The sequence below is a fragment of the Giraffa tippelskirchi genome, chromosome 7 (assembly GCF_054371585.1).
Source record: "Giraffa tippelskirchi isolate mGirTip1 chromosome 7, T2T-mGirTip1v1.2.pri, whole genome shotgun sequence".
Classification (NCBI taxonomy): Eukaryota; Metazoa; Chordata; class Mammalia; order Artiodactyla; family Giraffidae; genus Giraffa; species Giraffa tippelskirchi.
In genome coordinates, this window is record NC_137281.1 from 10,650,348 (window position 1) to 10,673,173 (window position 22,826).

General features: G+C 47.4%; 1 protein-coding gene and 1 non-coding gene across 2 annotated transcripts; both read right to left on the bottom strand.

Annotated features, from left to right (window-relative positions):
• Nucleotides 1-9,790: 9,790 nt before the first annotated feature.
• On the bottom strand, nt 9,791-9,863 carry TRNAG-UCC (transfer RNA glycine (anticodon UCC)). The gene has a single exon. It is a non-coding gene; the product is annotated as a tRNA-Gly (tRNA).
• Nucleotides 9,864-10,141: 278 nt separating this feature from the next.
• Nucleotides 10,142-21,490, bottom strand: IGSF23 (immunoglobulin superfamily member 23). Its single transcript, XM_081515938.1, has 5 exons — nt 20,955-21,490; nt 18,214-18,555; nt 14,082-14,351; nt 11,872-12,025; nt 10,142-10,249 (listed from the first exon to the last, which is right to left on the bottom strand). The coding sequence occupies exons 1-5, from the start codon at nt 21,016-21,018 to the stop codon at nt 10,240-10,242; spliced, it is 840 nt and encodes a 279-aa protein (XP_081372064.1). The 5' UTR covers nt 21,019-21,490; the 3' UTR covers nt 10,142-10,239.
• Nucleotides 21,491-22,826: the final 1,336 nt, after the last annotated feature.

The window sequence follows — 22,826 nt, forward strand, 5'->3', positions numbered from 1 at the left end:
TGCCTCATTCATTCATTCATTCATTCATTGGTTCATTGGTTCATTCATTCACAGCTATGCAGCATTCCAATGCATGAACCCACAATAAATTGTGAACCTGTCTTCAGCGGATGAGCCCTTAGAGTGTTTCCAACTCTTTGCATTTGCAAACTATCCTCTGATGAGTGACATGTCCACACCATTTCCCACGCCTGTGATAGTATCAGTTCCCTAGGTTCCTAGAAGCTGATTTGCCAGGTCAAAGCACATGCACATTTGTGGTTTTGGAGGATATTGCCTAGCTGTCATTCAGTACTCTTGCCAGCCAACTAGGAATGTGGCAGTGTTTCCTACCCAGGGAATCATGTAGTAGTGAAATGAAGCTTTTACAATTTCAGATGTGAAGTTTTGATTTGCTGTAGGAACGTGGAGCCTGGGTGGGAGGGTAGGGAAGGAAAAGAGAAAAAGAGGGAGAGGGGGTGGCAGAATGGGGTGAGGGGGGAAAGAGGGAGAGAGGGAGATAGAGGCGGTGGGGGTGGGGGAGAACGAAAGAAGGTGAGACAGGAACAATGCGGTGGGGGCTCCTGAATGTGACGCCCTTGATTCAAATCCCACCTTCACCAACTAACAGCTGCTGATCCTAGGCAACCTGTATGGATTTTCTTGCCTCCTTTTTCTCATCTGGGAAACAGATCACAAAAACATAGAGTGATGGTTAAATAAGTTATATGGCTAAAAAGGTTGTTTATTTTGCTGCTCTGACAAATGGCAGCTGTTATTATTGGCGTCCCGGGGCTTGGGAGATCTCCTTGTATTGCCTTGCCACGTGCCCTGGTTAGGAACGACAAACTTGGGCAGCAGAGAGTCATTCGGTGTTATGCAGGGGGAGGGTCTCATGGCAGATAATAAAGCTCATGTTCCTCAGGTGGAAAATAGCAGTGACGTGCCCTGGTGCCCTGCCCTCTTTGTGGTTTGGGACAGAGAATTGGGGGAGAGGGGTAGGCAAGGGCAGAGCTTTCATCTCTGTACTCCGAAGCTAGGCAGCAAAAGCCGCAGAGAAACCCCCAAATAAAAAACACTTTCCCGCCTTTCCGCAAGGGCTACCAGAGCAAACACTTCCTCCCTCTCACCTCCCACCAGCCCGATAACCTCACTTCTATTTGAGATGTACCGATGCCTCACAATGGTTGTTCCCCTCTATCCTTCCCTTCCAAATCCCACAGTCCTCTCACCACCCGAGGAAGGAAATGAAACCTTCCTGCCCTTCCCTCTGCCCATGGATGACTCATCAGAACCACACCTTTTGATGCATCCTTGGCATTAGCGTGAACGAGTTCCAGTTCCAAAGCCCAGCTGACTAGTTCCTGCATGACTGGGCCGCCGATCAAATGCTCTTCCACTCCCCCTTTATGTGTCAGCCAGACGGAAACCCTTGTAATCCTTTTAAGCAAACCATATTTGGTCACCTTCAGGCCAGAACACTTTCCCTCTGGTCTTAACTAGTTAATGGCTCCCACTTCAGGCTAAGCCACCCCCTCCTCCAGGAAGCCTTCCTGGATCCCCCAGGCTGGGTTATCCCTCCTCAGGTCTCCCTGAGCCCCCTGAGCTCTGCTGTCCCAGCCTTGCACACTCTGAGTTATCACTTTCTAGGGGTGGATCTGTCACCTGCTGGGCTGTAAAGTTCCACAGAGGCAGAACCCAGGGCTGTGTAACTGACAGCTTGGCAGTGACAATTCAACTTCCTCATCTTGTAAAATGGGACTAATAATAATATCTACTTTCCAGGGTTTGGGGAAATGATGCATTAAAGCCCTTCAGTACAATGTCTGGTAAATATCACTTTCAGGGTATATGGCTGCTCTTGTTGTTAATCATCTTAATGTTGTTCTCCAATACAGCTGACCCCTCCCACAAAATGACCTCTTAGACTCCCAGACTGGATGAGGAGCCCTCTCTGGGCTCCCATGTCCCAGCCCCAACTACTCTGGGTTATCACTATCTGGGGATGGTTCTGTCTCCCCCAGTGAACTGTGAGCCCTGGGAGGACAGGGGCGTGGCTGTGATGGTCACCTCTGGGTCCCCAGTACTGCCCAGCACAGGATTCAATACCAGTTGCCAGAGGAAGGCATGCTGGATGAATGAATGAATGAATGAAAGAATGACTTTAGTGATTATTTGGTCTCTGATTGTTATATGACCTTAATTCCTCTTTCTTGCTCTAGAATATACAATTATGTTTTCTGTAAATACTGGAATTTAAACAAAACTTACTCATTGACTTGTGTGGCTCATTTGGTAAAGAATCCACCTGCAATGCAGGAGACCTGAGTTCGATCCCTGGGTTGGGAAGATCCCCTGGAGAAGGGAAAGGCTACCCACTACAATATGCCGGCCTGGAGAATTCCCATGGGCTGTATAGTCCATGGGGTCGCAAAGAGTCAAGCACAACTGAGCGACTTTCACTACTCATTGACTTGTGTGGGTGTATATGAGAGAGAGAAACAGAGAGAGAGGTAGAGAGTGGGCTTGAGAGAACTTGAGGAAGAACCTTTGGGTGTGTTTGAAAGAGGGAAGAAATTGAGGGTGGGCTGGAAGAGGGGGGAAAGGCTGAGAACTTGGGCAAGAAATGGGTGGATGTTGGAGACTGAATTTGTAAACTGTTAAGAAGAGACCAAGTCTGTCTTGTTCATGGCAGTATTGCCAGCATCTAGCATGAGCCTGTCACATAGATGGTGCTCAGTACATATTTCTTGGCCCAATGAATGTGTTAGACATTGTTAAAATAGCTCAGAAATGTTGCTGTGCCTCTGTAATTGTGAATCATAGTATATTTTGAGTAGGCCTAAAATTCTTTCAGTCCCCATCAGAGAGTACAGAGAATGTGACACCTGGCTGATGAGCAGCGGAAGCAAATACGGGGTTGCTGACTTCACTCTCATGTCCAGGCTCTCAGCAGGCATCAGCAATCAGTGCAGGCATTCCTTCCTGGGGAGCATGAGTAGGTTCCCAGAATTCTTAATACCGATCTTCGAGGACCCACTGCCAGATTATCAAAAATGGCAGTTGAGGGTTTCCCTGATGGCTCAGTGGTAAAGAATCCTTTAACAGTTCAGGAAACACGGGTTCAATCCCTGGTCGGGGAAGATCCCACATGCTGTGGGGCAACTAAGCCCATGTGCCACAGCTACTGAGCCTGTGCTCTAGAGCCCGGGAACTGCAACTACGGAGCCCACCTGCTGAAACTCCTGAAGCCCGGGTGCTCTAGAGCCCATGCTTGGTAGCGAGAGAAGCCACAGCACTGAGAAGCCCATGGACTGCGATGAAGAGTAGCCCCTGCTTGCCGCAACTCGAGAAACGCCCACACAGCAGTGAAGATGCAGCACAGCCAAAAATAAATAAATAAATAAAAAGAAACTGTGAATTAAAACAATGATAATATTTTTTAGAAAAGTGGTAGTTGAGAAGAAATGTATTTGTCATCCCTGGCAAATAGATGTGAAAAATAAGCGTTGTGGAGAGAAATTATGGCCAGAGATTATAGTTAGGCATTCCTTACGCATTTGGGTGTGTTTATTCACCTTACCTTAGATCCTGGACGCCTTGGTTCACCCCATGAGGACAGAAAAGAACTAGGTTAGTGTTTTATTCCATGCTGCAGAACTTTGGGGGCTCAAAAAGTGTTTAAATTTCTTCTATCCATTCATTTATTCCTTTCGCAGGTGTTCATTGAGCGCCCATCATGGACTGGCATTGCTGTAGGTTCAGAGGGCAAGATGTTGAGCAAAGGGAAACACAGTTCGGTCCTTTGGGACTCAGTCTTGACTGGGGAGACAGACATTGTGAAAGTATCACCCAAACACTTATAAATCGGCAACTTTTTTTCCCACGCTGTGTAGCATGTGGGATCTTAGTTTCCCAACCAGGAAACCAACCTGCAGCCCCTGCAGTAGAAAGGCAGAATCTTAACAACGGTACTGCCAGGGAAGTCCCTAACTTGTGATGACTATCAAAGAGGGATTTCCTGGGTGTGTGCAGCTAGGGTGGGGGAGTGAAATCCAGGCAGGTGGTGGTGACTGAATGGAGATTTTTTTAATCACTAGGAATTAACTGGTTGAAAAAAGGTGAGTAAACTTTCCAGGCAGAGAAAATAGCATGTGCAACAACTGGTGGCATAAGAGCACTCCGTTAAGTTCAACTGGCTAGCTGTTCCCCTAAACCTATTTCCTCTTATTTCCAGGAGCTCAGGAAAATTTCATTTCTCAGAATCTCTCATAGTACTGTGGTCATATGACCCAGAGCAGGGCAGAGACCCAGGCTTGAAGCAAAGCAGGTCCAGGAATGACTGTGCAGGGACGGAGTCTCCTCAGTGACCTGCAGTGAACTATGGTATGAGTGGGTGATAACGCTTTTACTGGGTCACACCCCTGACATTTTGGAGATATCTGTTACAGCAGTTATCCAGCCCTGACTAAAGTCAGTGCAGCTGGAGAGGGGCAACAAGGGGGCAAAGTGAGACTGGAGATGTGAGTGAGTAATTAACAGTGCATCACTTCATGGCAAATAGAAGGGAAAAAAATGGAAAAAGTGACAGACTTTATTTTCTTGGGCTCCAAAATCACTATGGACGGCAACTGCGGCCATGAAACAAAAACCACTACAATATTGTAAAGTAATTAGCCCCCAACTAAAATAATTAAATTTATTAAAAAAAAAAATAAAAAGACTCAACCCAGAAAAAAAAAAAAAAGATGCTTGGTCCTTGGAAGGAAAGTTATGACAAAACTTGACAGCATATTAAAAAACAGAGACTTCACTTTGCTAACAAAGTGAACAGTTAAAGCTATGGTTTTTCTCTGGTAGTCATGTACAGATGTGATAGTTGGACCATAAAGAAGGCTGAGTGCTGAAGAACTGATGCTTTCAAACTGTGATGCTGGAGAAGACTGTTGAGATTCCCTTGGATAGCAAGGGGGTCAAACCAGGCAATCAAAAAGAAATCAACACTGAATATTCATTGGAAGGACTGATGCTGAAGTTGAAGCTCCAATACTTTGATCACTTGATGCGAAGAGCTGATTCATTAGAAAAGACCTTGATGCTGGGAAAGATTGAGGGCATGAGGAGAAGGGGACGACAGAGGATGAGATGGGTGGATGGCATCATCGACTTAATGGACATGAGTTTGAGCAAACTCCGGGAGATAGTGAAGGACAGGGGAGCCTGGTGTGCTGCAGTCCATGGGGTCACAAAGAGTCAGACATGACTGAGCAATTGAACGACAATAAATTAATAGTAGAGTCTTGTGGGGTCATGTGACCAAGTTCTGATCCCTGGAATGTGAGTACAAGTGATGTGAGAAACTTCTCACGTCACCTTTGATGGTTGTGCCATCAAAGGAAGGCAGTGAGACTGTCTCCAACATTGCCACCTCTTGCTGGCTGGAATGGGGACTTTGCCATGCACCATTCTGACTGTGTAACATCCTGGGGAGGACCAGACTACAAGGTAAAGAAACCAGGGCTCCTGGATGATGTCACCAAGCACAGCTTCCATACCATTCCCGGACTGCATCCATCAGGATTGTTACACGCGAGAGAAACCAACTTCTATCTTGTTTTGTTTTTCTGGCCATGCTGTGTGGCATACAGAATCTTAGTTCCCTGACTGGGAATTGAACCCATGACTTCTGCATTGGGAGCATGGAATTTTTTTTTTCCTTTTAAATATTTATTTTTGGCTGCGCTGGATCTTAAGTTTTGGCACACAGGCTCTCTAGCTGTGGCATGTGGGTTTAGTTGCCCCTTGGAATGTAGGATCTTAGTTCCCCGACCAGGGATGGAACTTAGGTCCCCTGTAAAGTGGATTCTTAACCACTGGACTGCAAGGGAAGTCCACTTCTATCTTGTTTAAGCCTCAGTGATTTGGGGTCCCTGCCAAGCTTATATCCTGTCAAGATGGGGGATCCCTGGGAGAAGAGCAGGTTGAGAGGATGAGCTGTGAGTCTGGGACACATCTTGGAGGCAACCTTGTCTCATCAGTTTCTGCTCCTCCTTGAGTCTCCTCTAATCTGAAGGCAGTTCAGCTTTCTCTCTGCCCTCTCCTTCTACCCCACATCTAGTCTATTCTTCCTTCTTAGCTTCTGCCTATAGTCAGTGAGCTCATCATGGCAGATGTGGCTGCCAGGGAGGGAGAGAATTGCTGCCCAGAGAAGGAAAGTTCCAGTTTTTCTTTGTTTTTATCTTTCTTTTGTCTGGATACAGAACATCTACACAATCAGAGCCAGAAAACCAGAACAAGGTGTGGGATTCTCAGTTCTTTCATGTTTTTGATAGTTGCATTCCCCAGCCTGCCCGCCCCACCCCCCACTGCCACCATGGGAAGTTGGCAATTTATTTTCCTTGTTCCTGTCTCACACTTTGATTGTGGCCCAATTCATTCAAGCCTATATATGGTCATCGGAGAAGGCAATGGCACCCCACTCCAGTACTCTTGCCTGGAGAATCCCAGGGACAGCGGAGCCTGGTAGGCTGCAGTCCATGGGGTCATGGAGAGTCGGACACAACTGAGCGACTTCACTTTCACTTTTCACTTTCATGCACTGGAGAAGGAAATAGCAACCCACTCCAGCGTTCTTGCCTGGAGAATCCCAGGGACGGTGGAGCCTGGCGGGCTGCCGTCTATGGGGTCGCACAGAGTCGGACACGACTGAGGTGACTTAGCAGTAGCAGTAGCATATATGGTCATAGGCTCTCTTCCAGCCATTCAGCCTCTGTTTTGCCAAGTGGAATTTATTTATTATTTTGTTTTAACATTTATTACTTATTTGTCTGTGTCACATCTTAGTTGTGGCACTTGCGATCTTTCCTTGTGGTGCGTGGGCTTCTCTAGTTGTGACATTTAACTGCCCTGAGGCATGTGTGATCTTAGTTCCCTGACCAGGGATCGAACCCTTGTCCCCTGCACTGGAAGTCAGATTCTTCCACTGGACCACTGGACCACCATAGAAGTCCTCCAAGTGGCATTTAAATCTTTGACTTTATGGCTTAAATCTTAGGGTTAGATATATCCATTAGGAGTAGGCCAGATTGGGACTTCTCTCGTGGTCCAGTGGCTAAGACTCTGAGCTCCCAATACAGGGGACCGAAGTTCAATCCCTGGTCAGGGAACAAGATCTCACATGCTGCAACTAAGACCTGGTGCAGCCAAATAAATAAATGTTTTAAAAAAGGAATAATGGCTGGGTTGCAAAAAACAATGGAACTAAAACAAGAGTGGCTTCGGCAAGATAGACTTCTGTTTCTTCTTTCATGTAAAAGGAACTGTACATGTGTTTAAGATAGGGCTCAGACAGTAAAACATCTCCCTACAATGCTGGAGACCCGGGTTCGATCCCTGGGTTGGGAAGATCCCCTGGAGAAGGAAATGGCAACCCACTCCAGTACTCTTGCCTGGAAAATCCCACAGACGGAGGATCCTGGTAGCCTACAGTTCATGGGGTCGCAAAGAGTCGGACACGACTGAGCGACTTCACTTTCACTTAAGACAGGGCTAGTTGAACAGCTTCACAAAATCTCCAGATATCTGTTTTTCAGCAGAGGGTTGGTAAATTACCTCTCTGGAAAAAATTTTCCGGATTTGTAGTAATTCCCAAATTCCTCGGTGTAAATATCACTATCACAATTGATTTCAGTCTACCAACATGCCATCTTTGAATGTGGAGTTAGGAAGAGATGTACACAGTAAGTTTTTTTTTTAAGATTATTGATGTGGATCATTTTAAGTCTTTATTGAATTTGTTACAATATTGCTTCTGTTTTATGTTTTCTGGGTTTTTTTTTTTTTTGCCCTGAGACATATGAGATCTGTTCCCTGACCAGTGACTGAACCCAAGCCCCCTACAGTAGAAGCCTAGAGTCTTAACCACTGGACTGCTGGGGAATTTCCCAAAGTAAGTTCTTGTGAGCCGGCACAAGCTGGGTTCAGCACACTTCACACTTGCTACTCTGTCCTCCTGCATGTGAGACGGTCACCTCATGATCCTATATATCTGCTTGGTTCCAGCCATCACATTCTCATTCCTGCCAACAGAAGAAGATGCTCCCTCACCTGAAGGGCATGTTCTGCAATTCACACATAACCCTTACACATTTTACTGACAAGGTTGTTTTTCTTTCCCCTTGGACATCACGTGCCCAGCTGAAACTGAGGATGTGGTTATTATAGAGGGAGGAGAGAATGAATTCTGGGACTCTGAGGGTAACTGCTACCACAGTTGCTGAGACTGGGCTCTTCTGCTGCAGCCAGATGATCGTTTACCCTCCACATGGGATTAGGGGAGGGGACTCAAGATGCCTGACCTTTTAATTTTTTTTTCTGATAGAGAGACAGAGAGGAGTTCAAGTCAGGTTGTTATTGCTGTTAAACTCCAACTTAGAGAAGGCTGGAGATTCAGCCAATGCTTTCATTTCTGAGCTTTTGAGTTTTCCTAGTGGTGTGGGTTTAGTCTCTCATTCATTCATTCATTCAACAAACATTTATTGAGCACACACTGTGTAGCAGATACAGGTCTGGCTCTCATGGGGCTGACATTTAACATGGAGAAGTTGTTGGTTAGTTGCTAAGTCGTGTCCAACTCTTTGTGACCCCATGGACTGTATGTAGCCCACCAGGCTCCCTGTCCATGGGATTTCCCAGGCAAGAATACTGGAGTGGGTTGCCATTTCCTTCTCCAGAGGACCTTCCCAACTCAGGGACTGAACCCGCATCTTCTGCTTGGCAGGTGGATTCTTTACCACTGGAGCCCCCTGGGAAGCCCTATCATGGAGATAATTGTTAAATTATCAATTGGTATAACCAATAAATATTTAATCACATAATGTGCTAAGTACTATAAGGCAGAACAGTCCTATGGGTAAGTTCAATCAGGGGAGTGAATTTATAACAGAGGTGGTCAGGAAATCTCTTTGAGAAAATTTGCACAATTTATTTTTTGTGAGGGAGGAACATCGTAATGATTCTCAGCTGTTCTGAAGCCCTGGCCAGCTGTTCTCTAGCTGGTGGCTGAGTGGCAGCTGCAGTCAACTCTAAGACCCAGGGAACCAGCTGCCTTTACCACTGCCCAGACACGAAATAACTCATTTGTCCTTTATAGTAGAGGGATGTGGGAGGGCAGGATGCCTCAGGTAGGAAAGGATCTGGTTCAGTATTAGGGGTTTCTGAGCAAATCTGGACCCTTGGATAGATCAGAGCAAGGACCCCAGAACTGCCATGCAGTCAGTAATATACACATATGGCTGCTGGAGGATTTACTATTATTATTTTCTAACAATTAGGAGTTTGAGTTGCACCATCCAATGCAATAGCCACTAGCCACGGGTGGATATATAAACTAAAATTAATTAAAAGTCAATTAAAAAATTCAGTTCCTCAGTTACATGATGTCCATTTCAAGGGCTCAATAACCACTTGTGTTGGATAATATTGTGGTGGACAGTACAGATAGGGACAGTTCCATCACCAGAGAGTGTTCTTGAACAGTGCTAGTCTAAGAAATAGGCTTTGGTATTGGGCAGACTTGAGCTGGCATCGCATGTGGCTGTGTGACTTTGGGCAAATCACTTACCCTCTCTGTACCTTGCTTTTAGCTTATGTACTTGAACACAAGGACACCTCCCTGACATAGGAAGGAGCAATGGGAAGGTGGGGTCTGGCTCCAGGGAGGGAGCAATGGGACAGTAGAATGATTGGAAATAGGGATTTCAGAGCCCAGGAGCCTGTTCTCAGCCATGCCGGATGGCATGTGGGCTCTTAGTTCCCTGACCAGGGATTGAACCTACGTCCCCTGCATTGGAAGCACAGGGTCCTATCCACTGGACCACCAGGGAAATCCTACTACGTGGTATTTCACCGTGGAACCCATTGTCTGAAAATACATTGAATTTGATTGGAAAACAGTTATCGATACTCCCAAACTGTTTTATAAAAACTGTTTGAGAAAAGCTGAAGATATACATATTCTACAACTGTGAAATTCCACTACTAATTATATACTGAATAGAAATGTACACATGTTCCACAAAATGTATATTTTGACTGGATATGGTAAAATAGCTGTTAGTATTTTAATACCACAGAAAAATTCATGATTAAGATCTGCTTGTAATGTCTCCTTTTGTCTAGATTCATTTGTTTGTATTTTTATTTTTATTCAATTTTTTTAAACTGAAAAATACCCCAAATGGTTCCCCCATCTCTTCGTTGTCAGCCAGACCTACAATGGAGAGAGAGAGAAATAATAATAATAATAATAATAATAATAATAACAAAATAGCCATAATAATAATACACGCGGCTGACATTCTTTGAAGGCTCACCATGTGCCAGGCACTATTAACAGTATCTCACTCTCACCATATTATGTAATCCACACATCTACCCTGTTTTGTTTTGTTTTGTTTTTTAGTATTTATTTATTTTTATTTTTTGGCCACATGTGGGATCTTAGTTCCCTGACCAGGTATCAAACTCACGCTCCCTGCAGTGGAAGCATGGAGTCTTTAACAACTGGATCACCAGGGAATTCCCACATCTACCCTTTATTTTAAAAAAATATTTATTTAATTTATTTATTTGGCTGTGCCGGGTCTTAGCTGCCCCATGGAGGCATGTGAACTCAACTCTTAAGTTGCGGCACGTGGGATCTTGGTTCCCAGACAAGAGATTGAACCCACGACCCCTGCATTGGGAGCACGGTGTCTTAGCCATTGGAGCACCAGGGAAGTCCCTCACACACCTACTTTTTGAAGCAGATATTATATTACCATTATCCCTGTTTTACAGATGGAGCACAGAGCAGTTAAAGGGGTCACCCAAAGTCCCACAAGCTAGCATATGACAGAGCTAGGATGAGCTTAAGGTGTCAGGGTCCAAGAACTTAACTGCAAACCTATGGGGAATCTCCCTTGGCCCTTGGTGGGTTTGGCAGGCCTTCCTGGGGTGCTTCTCAGTCCAGACCCCTCTTTTCTGGAGACTGCCTCTTCCCACCGGGAGAGTCAAGACAGCCATGCTTGTCCTCATGACCTCATCTCCAAGGTCCCAGCTGATTGGACAAGGCTGGTTCCTTCTGGATGACATCAGCAGTGGTCTGTCAGAAACAGGTCTTGGCAAGAACGGCAGGGAGGACAGGAAGTGACCCCTTCTGCTGTTCATGGAGGCAGGGACTCTGAGTAGTCTGAGTGAGCATTTTCATACTACCTGATATCTCACCTTTCCCCTCTAAGAATATGACTTTGGAGTTAGACCTGGGTTTGATTTAGGGTCAACTCTTTGCTAGCAGCATGTCCTTGGGTAAGTTGATGGATTTTTCTGCAGTTTAGTTCTACTCATGTGGAAAATGAGGACCATATCCTAGGCCCTGCTTTTTTTTTTTTCTGCTGTGTGTCTTGTAGGATCTTAGTTCTCCACCAGGGATTGAACCTGTACCCCCTGCAGTGGAAGCACAGAGCTCTAATAACAGGACCACCAAGGGAAGCCCCAAAAGGCTTGAGAAATCCAAATGAGAGCCCTATGAGGCAGGTGCTATTAATACCACCCCCATTTTGTAGATGGGCAAACTGAGGCCCAGAGGGGTGGTGACTTGCCATGGCCTCACTTTGGGTAAGTGACAGAACGGGGATTTGAATCCAGCTCCAGGACCGTCTCCTGTCTCTGTTTCCCCGGGGCTACTTTGGGAACTGACTAGTTGGGTGGAGCACATCGGGGGTCCATGTCATTCTCTCTGAATGAACTTTATGCTCCCTGGGATAAGGTTGTTGGTTTGGCTTCAGTCTTGCTGCAGAGAGAGCTCTGTGCCTTGTGGAGGCTGAGTGGATGGGAGGAAGGGAAGGCAGGTACCTTAGCTTCTGGATGAAGGTGAAGAGCACGCTTCCAACCAGTACCAAGCCTACCACAGATGCGGCCACGATGAGAGCAATGGCAGATCCTCCTGACAGGGAGAGCGGGGGTTTCTGAGAGATGGGTGCAGGTTCTGTGGGTTCCATGTCAGCTTCTGGGAACCAAGAAGGGGAGAGACTGGAGGAGACACCCTCCCTCCATACCCCCACTCCCCCTGCCATTCCACCTCCTCCCCCATCCTCCCTGTCTCCACCCCAGCCTCCCTGCTCTCCCATCTCAGTCTCTCCCCAACCCATCTCATCACCACATAGAAGCCAGAGGGTTTTTTTCTTTTTGGCCACATCTTGTTATGTGGGATCTTAGTTCCCTGACCAGGTATTGAACCCACGCGTGCCCCCTGCATTGGAAGGACAGAGTCGTAACCATTGGACCACCAGGTAAGTCCCCAGAGGGGTCTTTGTAAAGTCCACACTTGACCCTGTTCCTCTCTTGCTCAGAACCTTCCCATGACTTCCCAGGACTTCACCTTGACCTTTAAGAACCTGCATCTGGCCAGTCTCATCTCTTTCTACCCTCTACATTTATAACCGAGCCTTGTTGGATTCTACTTAATTTTCTACTTCCCTCTCCTACTTCTAAGCCTTTATCTGTGCCCCTGGAATGCCATTTTCTCCCCCTGGCCTGGACAATTTCTATGTGTCCTATTACCAACTCAGATGTCCCCTCTTCCAGGAAACCCTCCCTGATTCCCTTGCTGGGTCAGGCGCCCCCTTGGGTCTCACAGCCGTTTGAGTTCCCCCACCCCAGCCCTGCCCACTCTGGTCATTACTGTTTGTGGACAGGTCTGTCCCCTACTGTACTGGAAGTCCTGTGATGGCAGAACCAGGACTGTCTCTGTTACCAGTTGTCTTCAGCACTGCCCAGCATAGGCCAGTCACATAATAGGTGCTCAATAAACATTTCCTGAACAGTTGATGAACAAGGAAAGGGGGTCTTAGAAGTACAGTCATTCTCAGTGAATGTATCAGGGTCACCAGGTATTCCAAGATTTATATTTTTTCTCCCAGTAAATTACCTAAAATCAAATCCTGAAACCTCCCAGTGAACCGTGGCTGGGCGCAGCTCTAGGAATGTAGCCAAGCCAGGCTCTCCACCATCTCCATCCTTTCCTTGCTCTGGACTTTTGCTCAAGTGATTCCTTCTGCCTACATGCCTCCCCCTCTTCTCTAGGCAGCTCCTCTTCACCACTCTCTGAATAGAAATACTAAAAATAACATGGATGGTAACTGCTGCTATTTAAAGCACCAGCTAACTAGCTTCCAGCATTTACCATTTCAGTTCCTTAACAGCAATTTTGTAGAGGTCTACGCGATCACATTGGTTATACACAGGAGGAAACTGAAGCTCCAGAGAAGGGACGCCACCTGTCCTAAGTCACCCAGCTAAGAAGGCACAGGGGCAGGAACTGAACTCCACTTTGACTGGCTCCCAAACCACTTTTTTTAATCCCGATAACTGGCTCTTCTTGTGATTGCCACCTGAGCCTCTGTACACACTCTTGCCTCTGGTAATAGGCACGAAATTAATAATAATATGGATAATACTAATCATAGCAATGATACTAGTTCATGTTTATTGAGCACTCACTAGTGTTCCATAGTGCTAGGCACTCTTATTTTAAGCTGTTCACCTGCTTATCTCACTGAATGCTCACAGCTACATTTTGGGGTGGGCACTATTGTTTTCCCAGTTTATATCCCTCTGAATACTGAGGAAACTGAAGCACAGAGAAGTCAAGGCACTGGCTCAGAGCCACACAGCCAGCAAGTAGTGGAGCCGGAATTCAAATTCCAAAGCCCGTGCTTGGAACCACTTGTTGTATTATCACTTTCATTTTTCCTCTGGCATGTGCTGAGATTCAGAGAGGCAAAGAGATTTCTCAAACTCACACAGTAGAAAGCGATTGGAGCCAGGACCCAGACAGCCAGCTCCAGATCCTGCCCCGATCTTTCATTAGCCTTCATGTCTTTGGGTCACAGCCTCTCATTTGTAAAATGGGATAATAATCCCCCTCTGCCAGGAGGATGAAAGAATGGGATGCCATCTTGATTGTAAAGGGTCTCAGAGGGAACTGCTCACAGAAGCTGGCTCAATGGAATCAGGAAAGCTGGCCACTGACCAGGGGCCTGGGGTGAGGGTGGGAGACTCACGTGGTAGCATGATAGTCACAGGCTGGGAGAGGTACACTCCCTGGCTATTCTCGGCCAAGCATAAGTAGGTGCCCAGATCATTCATGGACAACCTGTGGATAATCAGCCTTTCCCCAGTTTTGCGAGGTCTCCCATTGAAGGTCCACCGTAGCACAGGTTCAGGTGTGATTAAAGCCTCCCACTGCAGGATCACAGAGTAGTTGAGGTCACTCCAGAGGATACCTTGTCTATTTCCCGGGAATGTCACCAGCTGCACCCCATCATAGTTGGCTGTACAAACAAGGGAGCAAGGTCACATGGGTGGAGACCACTCAGAGAGGCCAACAACTTCCTCTGTTCACCACAGAGGCATTCATTCATTCATTCACTCACTCATTCATTCATTCATCAACATGTTTGGAGGGCCTGGTCTGTGCCCACTGTTGATCCAGACACTGGATGGAGCTGAGCTGTCCTCAGCGCATATGACTGCCAACACTGCATCTGTGGCTTCAGGGCATTCACAGGCTGCCAGAGCCTGCTCTGCTTATGGTAGCAGCAGCCAAAGCACTGGAGAGTGGGCACACAGCCTTCCACAGTGACCAATGTGGACTGGTACATAAATACCCCAGGTCCCCTGCCCTCAGCTGGACCAGGGTAGAAGCCAAGAGCTTCTGGAGGAGTGGCTGGATTCTGAACTATTTTGCAGGTAGAGTCCACAGGATTTGCTGATAGATTGGATGTAGGTGAGGGTGGTGGTGTTCAAGGGGTCCTCCAAGGCTTGGGGCCTGGGCCACTGGCTCGTGGGAGGGCTCCTTACAGACAGCATACATCATCATCCTCACCATTTATTGTTATTGCTGAGTCACTAAGTCGTGTCCAACTCTTTGTGACCCTATGGACTGTAGCTCACCAGGCTCCTCTGTCCAGGGGATTTCCTAGGCAAGAATACTGGAGTCAGTTGTCATTTCCTTCTCCAGAGGATCTTCCTGACCCAGGGATGGAACCCACATCTCCTGCATTGGCAAGCAGATTCTTTACCGCTGAGCCACCAGGGAAGCTCCCCTCCCCACCTCCTCACCACAGTTCTTTATTTTTTTTTCAGGTGAAAGACAGGTCTGGGGGTCTTAGGGCCAGGGCTCATGGTCAGAGAGAGAGAGGCACAGCTGGGATTTGGATCTGATGTCATGGTGAGTGCTGGAGACCTCCATATGGAGCTGATTACCATTCGGTGCAATATGAAAAGTGAAAAAAAACTTCAATCCAGCCAAAGAGCTCAGAGAATTCTTCCTGGAGGAGGTGGTGCCTGAGCTAAGCCTTGCAGAAGGAGAAAGAACCCACGGGTATAGAAATAAGAATCAATGTAGGGGCCTCCCTCGTGGCTCAGTGGTAAAGAATCTGCCTGCCAATGCAGAAGACACAGATTTGATCCCTAGTCTGGCAAGATCCCACATGCCACAGAGCAACTAAGCCCCTGTGCTACAACTACTGAGCTTGTGCTCTAGAGCCCACGAGCCACAACTACTGAAGCCCATGCACCTAGAGCCTGTGGTTGGCAAGAACAGAAGCCACCGCAGGAGAAGCCTGTGCACCACAACCAGAGAGTAGCCGCCACTCAATGCAACTAGAGAAAAACCCACACAACAATGAAGACCCAGCACAGCCAAAAATAAATAAAATTATTAAAAACAAGAATTGATATAATAGCCATCTATATTGGACTGTTACTGTGAGCCAAGCACCATTCTAAACATGTTAACTACAACAACACATGTTAATTATAGCTCGTTATATTACTGGCTTCTTATGTTATGAGTAAGACCCATGCTTGGGTGAAGTCATTTAGTAGGTTGTTTTAGTAGGTTGTAATCAGCATTTAGGGCTACAGTCCATGGGGTCCCAAAAAGTCGGACATGACTGAGCACATTGAGTGAATAATCAGCATTTAAAATGTGAAATGAGATGTAAAAGAAAGTATCAGAATGCATTACTCATAGCAATAATTGTTATTTTATGACACTTGTAAAGACAAGTGACTTGTGATGTATAGATATATGAACATACTGGGTCATGATTTAAAAAACTTGAAAGCCACTGGATTTACTCATTTAATCCTCACAACAACCCTACAAGGTAGATCTCATTGTTATCATCCTTTTAATGGGAAAACAAGGGCTCAAAGAGGTCTGCTGCTGCTGCTGCTAAGTCGCTTCAGTCGTGTCCAACTCCGTGCGACCCCACGGACGGCAGCCCACAAGCCTCCGCCGTCCCTAGGATTCTCCAGGCAAGAACACCGGAGCGGGTTGCCATTTCCTTCTCCGGTGCATGAAAGGGAAAAGTCAAAGTGAAGTTGCTCAGTCGTGTCCGACTCGTAGCGACCCCATGGACTGTAGCCTACCAAGCTCCTCCATCCATGGGATTTTCTAGGCAAGAATACTGGAGTGGGGTGCCATTGCCTTCTCTGTCAAAGAGGTCAGGTCCCCTGAAATACTCATGGCAAACATTTGCTTACTCTGTGCATTGCAGCAAAGATAGAAATGAGATTTTGCTGATAAAGAAGGAAAATAAGGAACCAATGAGCAGGCTGGGGAAATAGCATAAACTGGCCTGAAAGAGTTAAGCAATACCAGTTTTACTTTAACTGCCACTGATTCACTGTGCAGGTTGCAAGGCCTGCCTTTTGCAAAGCTAAGTCCTTAACCACTCTCAGACTCTATGTGAGTTACACCCTGCACCTGGGGTTCACCTTCCCCCACACTTCTTGTAACAATTCTCCGTAGCATTCTTCCTGTCAGAAAGAAGATAACGGGCCAATAACCCCAGGAGACAGAAAGACTGAGTCACTGAGTTGCCTGAGGTCAACTAGGGCTGTGTCGAAATTCTACAAAAGGAAGAATACAAGACCTTCCTTACTTTGATCGTTTATCACCTACCCCAGACCATGAGCCCCATTATAAAGATTATAAAACTCCTCACTAGCCCCTCCAGCGGGGAACACAGTTCTTAATGGAGTAGCCTGCTGTGTTCCCTCTTTGCCTGGAGTAGCCTGCTGTGTTCCCTCTTTGCCTGGCAAAGAAATAAAGCTACTCTTTCTCTTTCCTCCAAAATCCTGTCTCTGTATTTTTACCTGGCATCTCACACAGAGAACCAAGATTTTGGCAACAGGTGCCAGGCACTGTTCTAGGTATTTGGTGTGGATTAATTCATTTGTTCCTCACAGCACTCCTACAAGGGGGGGTCTACCATGGATCTGTTTTTACAGAGGAGGATGCTGAAGGACACAGAGGGCAAGTCACTTTGCAAAGGGATGTGGCTAGGAAGTGAAGGAGCAAGGACTTGACGCAGGTGGTTTGAGTTTCAGAGTCTGCACACACTCTAGGCAGAGTAGGCTTCTAGAAGAACTGGCCTTCAGATCACAGATATGTAGACTGATGGTGGTGATGGTGTAGTTGCAAAATTGAGTCTGACTGTTGTGACCCCATGGACTGCAGCTTGCCAGGCTCCTCTGTCCATGGGATTTCCCAGGCACAAATACTGGAGTGGGTCGCCATTTCCTCCTCCAGGGCATCTTCCCGACCCAGGGATCGAAACCGAGTCTCTTATGCCTCCTGCATTGGCAGGCGGGTTCTTTACTGCTGAGTCCCCTGGGAAGCCCAGACTGATGGACCTCAGCCCATTTCCGTCCCATTGGAGCAAAGCCGGTCATGTGACTCACTTTGGCCAATAAAACATGGCGGAAGTACTGGCAGGCCAATTCTGAGCCTGGGCCTCCAGAGCCTTGCAGCTTCTGCACCTTTGATAAGAAAACGAGCTCAGGCTACTGGGCTGGAAGATGGGAAGACTCGTGGCCCAATTACCCCCATCCCCCCAACTGCCAGCCAGGCCACTGTCAGACATAGGGAGGAGGCCATCCCGCACCAGTGCCCAGGCAATCCTTCCGAACCGGCTGACTGCAGACACCAGAGTGAGACCGGCTAAAATTAGCTGAGACCAGAACTGTTCACAAGAATCAAAAGCTAAAAAATATTGGTTGCTATTCTAAGTTCTGGGATGTTTGGAATGGATGATGGGTTCAGAATGGGTCCCGCGGGGCCCTGCGGACCGAAAACTCCGTCCCTCCCGCCCTGCCGAGGAGGGAGAGGGGTGACCTTACCTTTGACCTGTATCTGCTTCGTTGCACTCCTGCGTCCCCTGCTGGTTTCCAGCACCACCGTGTAGCTGCCCGCATCTAGAGTTGTCACGTTTCTGATGATCAGGCTGCCCTGGGTGTCCAGCGTCTCCCGGCCAGTGTGGCCAGGCCCTGGGAGGCCCTCGGGAGAGAAGATCATGGCTTCTGGCTGGATTTCATGCCCTCGGAACCAAGAAGTGGCGAGAACCCCATCCAGGCTTCTGGGGACTGGCAGGTGGGCATCGGCTCCTTCGGTCAAGGGGTCCAGAGACACAGAGGAGGGTAGCTCCAAGGAGGCAGAGCAGGTACTGAATGCGAGCAGGGTGCCTTGTAGGAGGGTGGGAGGGAGAAGAGAGAGTGAGGGAGCAATGGGACCAAAGGCAAGATGCTGCCCCAGCCGCTAACCCTTCCCGCCCTGGTGAGAATGAGTGCCATGGAGAGCTGATGTGACAACGGTGATAATAATAATAAATAGAAAGGAGGGGCTTCTCAGGTGGCACAGTGGTAAAGAATCTGCCCGCCAATGCAGGAGACAAGGGTTCGATTGCTGGATCGGGAAGATCCCTTGGAGGAGGGTATGGCAACCCACTCCAGTATTCTTGCCTGGGAAATCCCATGGACAGAGGAGCCTGGCGGGCTACAGCCATGGGGTCACAGACAGCTGGACACAATTGAAGCAACTTAGCATGTACATGCAATTTATATATATATACAATACCTATAAAACCTATATATATATATAATATATATATAATTCCATATGTGTATACATATGGAATTTCAGAGCTAGAACCATAGAGATAATTCCAGAAGTCCTACTTGCCTGGAGCATGGCTATTTTATTTCATTTCTAACCTTCAATCAAGTGAGAAAAAGTCACTATTCAGTTTTTCCCTATTTGATCACAGAACAGTTCCTTGAATCACTATATATAAATATAAATACACCAGAATGTTAAACTTGACTCTTCCATTGTTGTAGAATCTCCCCAAAGGTTCCAGAGGCTGAGAACAAAACAACAGACACCAAGAACTCCCCATTCCCAACTGAGGTCTAGCTAACACGGGTTGTTTTTGTATTAGTCACTCAGTCATGTCTGACTCTTTGCGACCCCAAGGACTGTAGCTTGCCAGACTCCCCTGTCCATGGAATTCTCCAAGCAAGAATACTGGAGTGGGTTGCCATTCCCTTCTCCAGGTGATCTTCCCAACCCAGGGACTGAATCTGGGTCCACCTGCATTGCAGGCAGATTCTTTACCATCTGAGACACCACGGAAGCCCAGCTAACAGGGGTTACCCATCACCGGTTCTGCCAGCACCAGCCACTTTACCCCTGCCAAGAGAGAAGGCTGAGAGCTCACAGAGAAGAGGAGATGGCTCAGAGTGAGGTTTTCTGGGGGATTGGAGGTCCCCACTGGGGCTAGGACTTTCCTCCACCTCCTGCTAAGTGAGGGGGGCTCCAAGGGAACCTCTTGGAGCGCTGGAGATGTGTGCCCTGGAGTTTGTGGGAACTTAGACCTGTAAGTCTTCAGGTGACAGATGGAGGCAGAGTGGACAGGATGGATGTGGTCCACACCTCCTGCGTTTGGTGGGACAACAGAGATGTCCACAAGTTTCCCATGAGCCAGTGTGAATGCTGCTGAAGGAGCCAGTCAGAGCTCCAAATGGGGGCATCTCTGGAGCCTGTCCTGGCAAAAAGCCCCATAGGAGACGACTTGCCGGGTAGATTCCCCACCCAGGAAGATCTCACCATCATGCCTCAGCCACACAGAAGGCCATGTCCCCACCTTACCATTACAGCAGTCAAGTTGAAACCTTCCTGCACCCTCCTTGCCTTCCTCTCCTCTGCCCATGGCCTTGAGGGGGTGGAGGGGGTGGACACAGACCTCAGCTCTGGGTGGGGAGAAAGGACACAGGGAGACATAGAAACAGGGCCCACCACATCCCACTACATCCTCACTGAAGCCTGACCCAGGTCCGAGCTGGGGCAGACGTGAAGTTCTCAACTGTGGCTGAGGTTTTGAAATGACACAGAACTGGACTTTTTAAAGCCTGGAAAAAGAAGCAATTCATTTACTCTCTAAGAGGTAAATGTGGGTGGTTTCTGGAAAGTGTGATCTTGGTGGCCAGACCATCTGGAGTCAAGTCCTTCTTCTGTTACTTTCAAGCTGTGTGGCCTGGGGAGGACCCATAACCTCTCTGTGTCTCAGTTTCCCGCTCTATGAAATGGGGCTCATGTAGCTCTAGCCTCCTGGGGTGAAGAATTAAATGTTACTACATGAAAGCACTTAGAAGAGGCTGACATGAAGTACTCAGTCACAGTGGCCTCTTTTTATTATTATGATTGTTATACTATTTTCATTGTTATTGTTGTTATTGAAAAATTATTATTAGATATGGATAGCTAGGGTCAGACAGGGTGCTCTGGTGGAAAGGGGTTGGCATGCGGATACTGAATTCTTATTTTGCTTTTCGTCAGCTGCCTGCTCATGAGCAAGTGACCCCACCCCTGTCTGAGCCTCACTTTACTCCTTTGTAAAAGGAGTCAATCACAGGGGCCTCTTGGGGATTTCAAGAGCTCTTGAGCGACGGTCGCCCATGCTGCATGGGCTGTAAAATGAGAACTCGGAGTGAGTGCGTCTCTGATTTGGATAGACTCTCTTCCTCCCCAGGGATGTCTCCTCTTTGTTCCCAACCCGCGAGTGCAGCCCTTGTCTCTCACGCACCTGTTAGAAGCAGGCTTGTCCAGGCGCGGCTGTGGCCAGAGCTGGTGCCCAGAGGCCACCTCATGCCGCGTTCTGTCCTGCGGCGTAAGCAGCCTCGCAGGAGAGGTCGCCCTTCTGGAGTGGGGTCCCCTAGACCACACAGTCAAGTACACAGTCTTGGCCACGCCCCCACAAGGCCCCGCCCATTCCCTGATCACGCCTCCACGGTGCCCAGCCTTGGTCTCCAGTGATGAGCTGGGAAGTCTCTTCTCTAGGACTGCGTTCGTGGCAGTGGTGGGTGAGAAGCAGGCTGAGGAAGGGTCTTTGGAGACGAGGCTCTGGAGTTGAGCTCGCCTCTCTCTCCAGCTCCCCCTCCCAGCCCCTCCGGGCCGGGAGAACGGTGAAGATGGAGAACTAGGACAGAACTGTCCCTGGATCCCCACATCAGAGGCGACGACGGGCCAAAGGTCAACAGGTAGGCGGGGAGCTAGGCCTCGTGCTGGCCTCCTGACTTTGCTGCAGACCTTCTGACTATTAACTCTGAGCCTCTGTAAAATGAGGGTGTTGATAACAGCGTCTTCCCCAGGGTCAAAGGGGCCCATGAACACATAAATCGGATGCTCAACAGAGTGTCTGGCATGTCACAGGTACTCAAAAAATGGCCGTGGCTATTACAATAATGCTAATTATAATTATTATTATTGGTATCTTGGATGTTCTCGAGTCATAATCAGGAGCCCTTTCTCACGGCTGTGCTCATATATCCTAAATTTTGGATTCTAGAAGGAGACGCCATCCAAGCTTCTTCCTCTCATCCTTTTGGCCCTCCAGGCCTAGTCTTTCCTTCTCAAGTTAATAATAATACTGCCCAAATAATAGCTTGGATTTACTGAACACCCGTTGGGTGCCAGTTATCGCCATTTACAATTGTTTTCTGGTTGGCTCCTCATAGTACCTTGAGGGCTTGGTATGAACATCCTAATTTTCCAGCAGTGCACAGAGGCTAAGAAATTCACCCAATGTCACACAGCTATTCATAATGGCTTTTGTCAGTTCTTGAAGTGAGCCACCTCAGGGCCTTGGCACTGCTACTCCTTCTTGGAAGCTTTCATGAATCATCTCATGACTGGTTGAGATGAGAATAATCATCATCTCATTATTCTAATCTCAAGTCCAATATCGATTCAAATGTAATTCCCCACAAAGGTCTTCCCTAACACCTACTGTAAGTCAGCCCCCTTCTGCTTCTTGCTAGCAAGATACACTGCTTTATTTTCTTTATAATATTTACTATTATACAATCTGAAATCATTTCTTTTTTTTTGTCCATTTGTTTGTTATTTGTCTCTTAACCCCCACATCTACCTCCCTGGCTAGAAGGTCAGAGCCAGGAGGAGCCCTTCAGTCATGTTTGGCTCATGACTATGTCCCAGGGTCTAGAACAGTACTAACACCTGGCACATCATGGATGCCCAATAAATTTCCTTTAGTGAATGCATGAAAGAATGAGTGTTGGAAATAATGAAAGAATGGGAGTGTTGGAATTTGAACTCATATCTGACTCAGAAGTTCATATTTTTCTCTCCCAGAGATGTCTAGATTCTACCCCACCCTGGGACAAAGTCTCTCCCTTGAGTCTCTAAAAATAGTCATCATCAGGTGACAGGGTTATATCTTTACTGGTACTAGCCATCTGCCTTTTTTATGATTTTTCTGAAGGCCTCTGCTAGGGCAACTAGCCAGGCCAGGGGACCAGGGATGGGTAATAAACAAATATTTGCAGTATGGTTAATAACCATCTATGGATGAGAACTCTGTGGTTTCTGCTCCACCACTGTTCACGTTCTTTTATCCGGGTGATAACAAGTGGAGCTTCTTTTGAGAAACTAACTT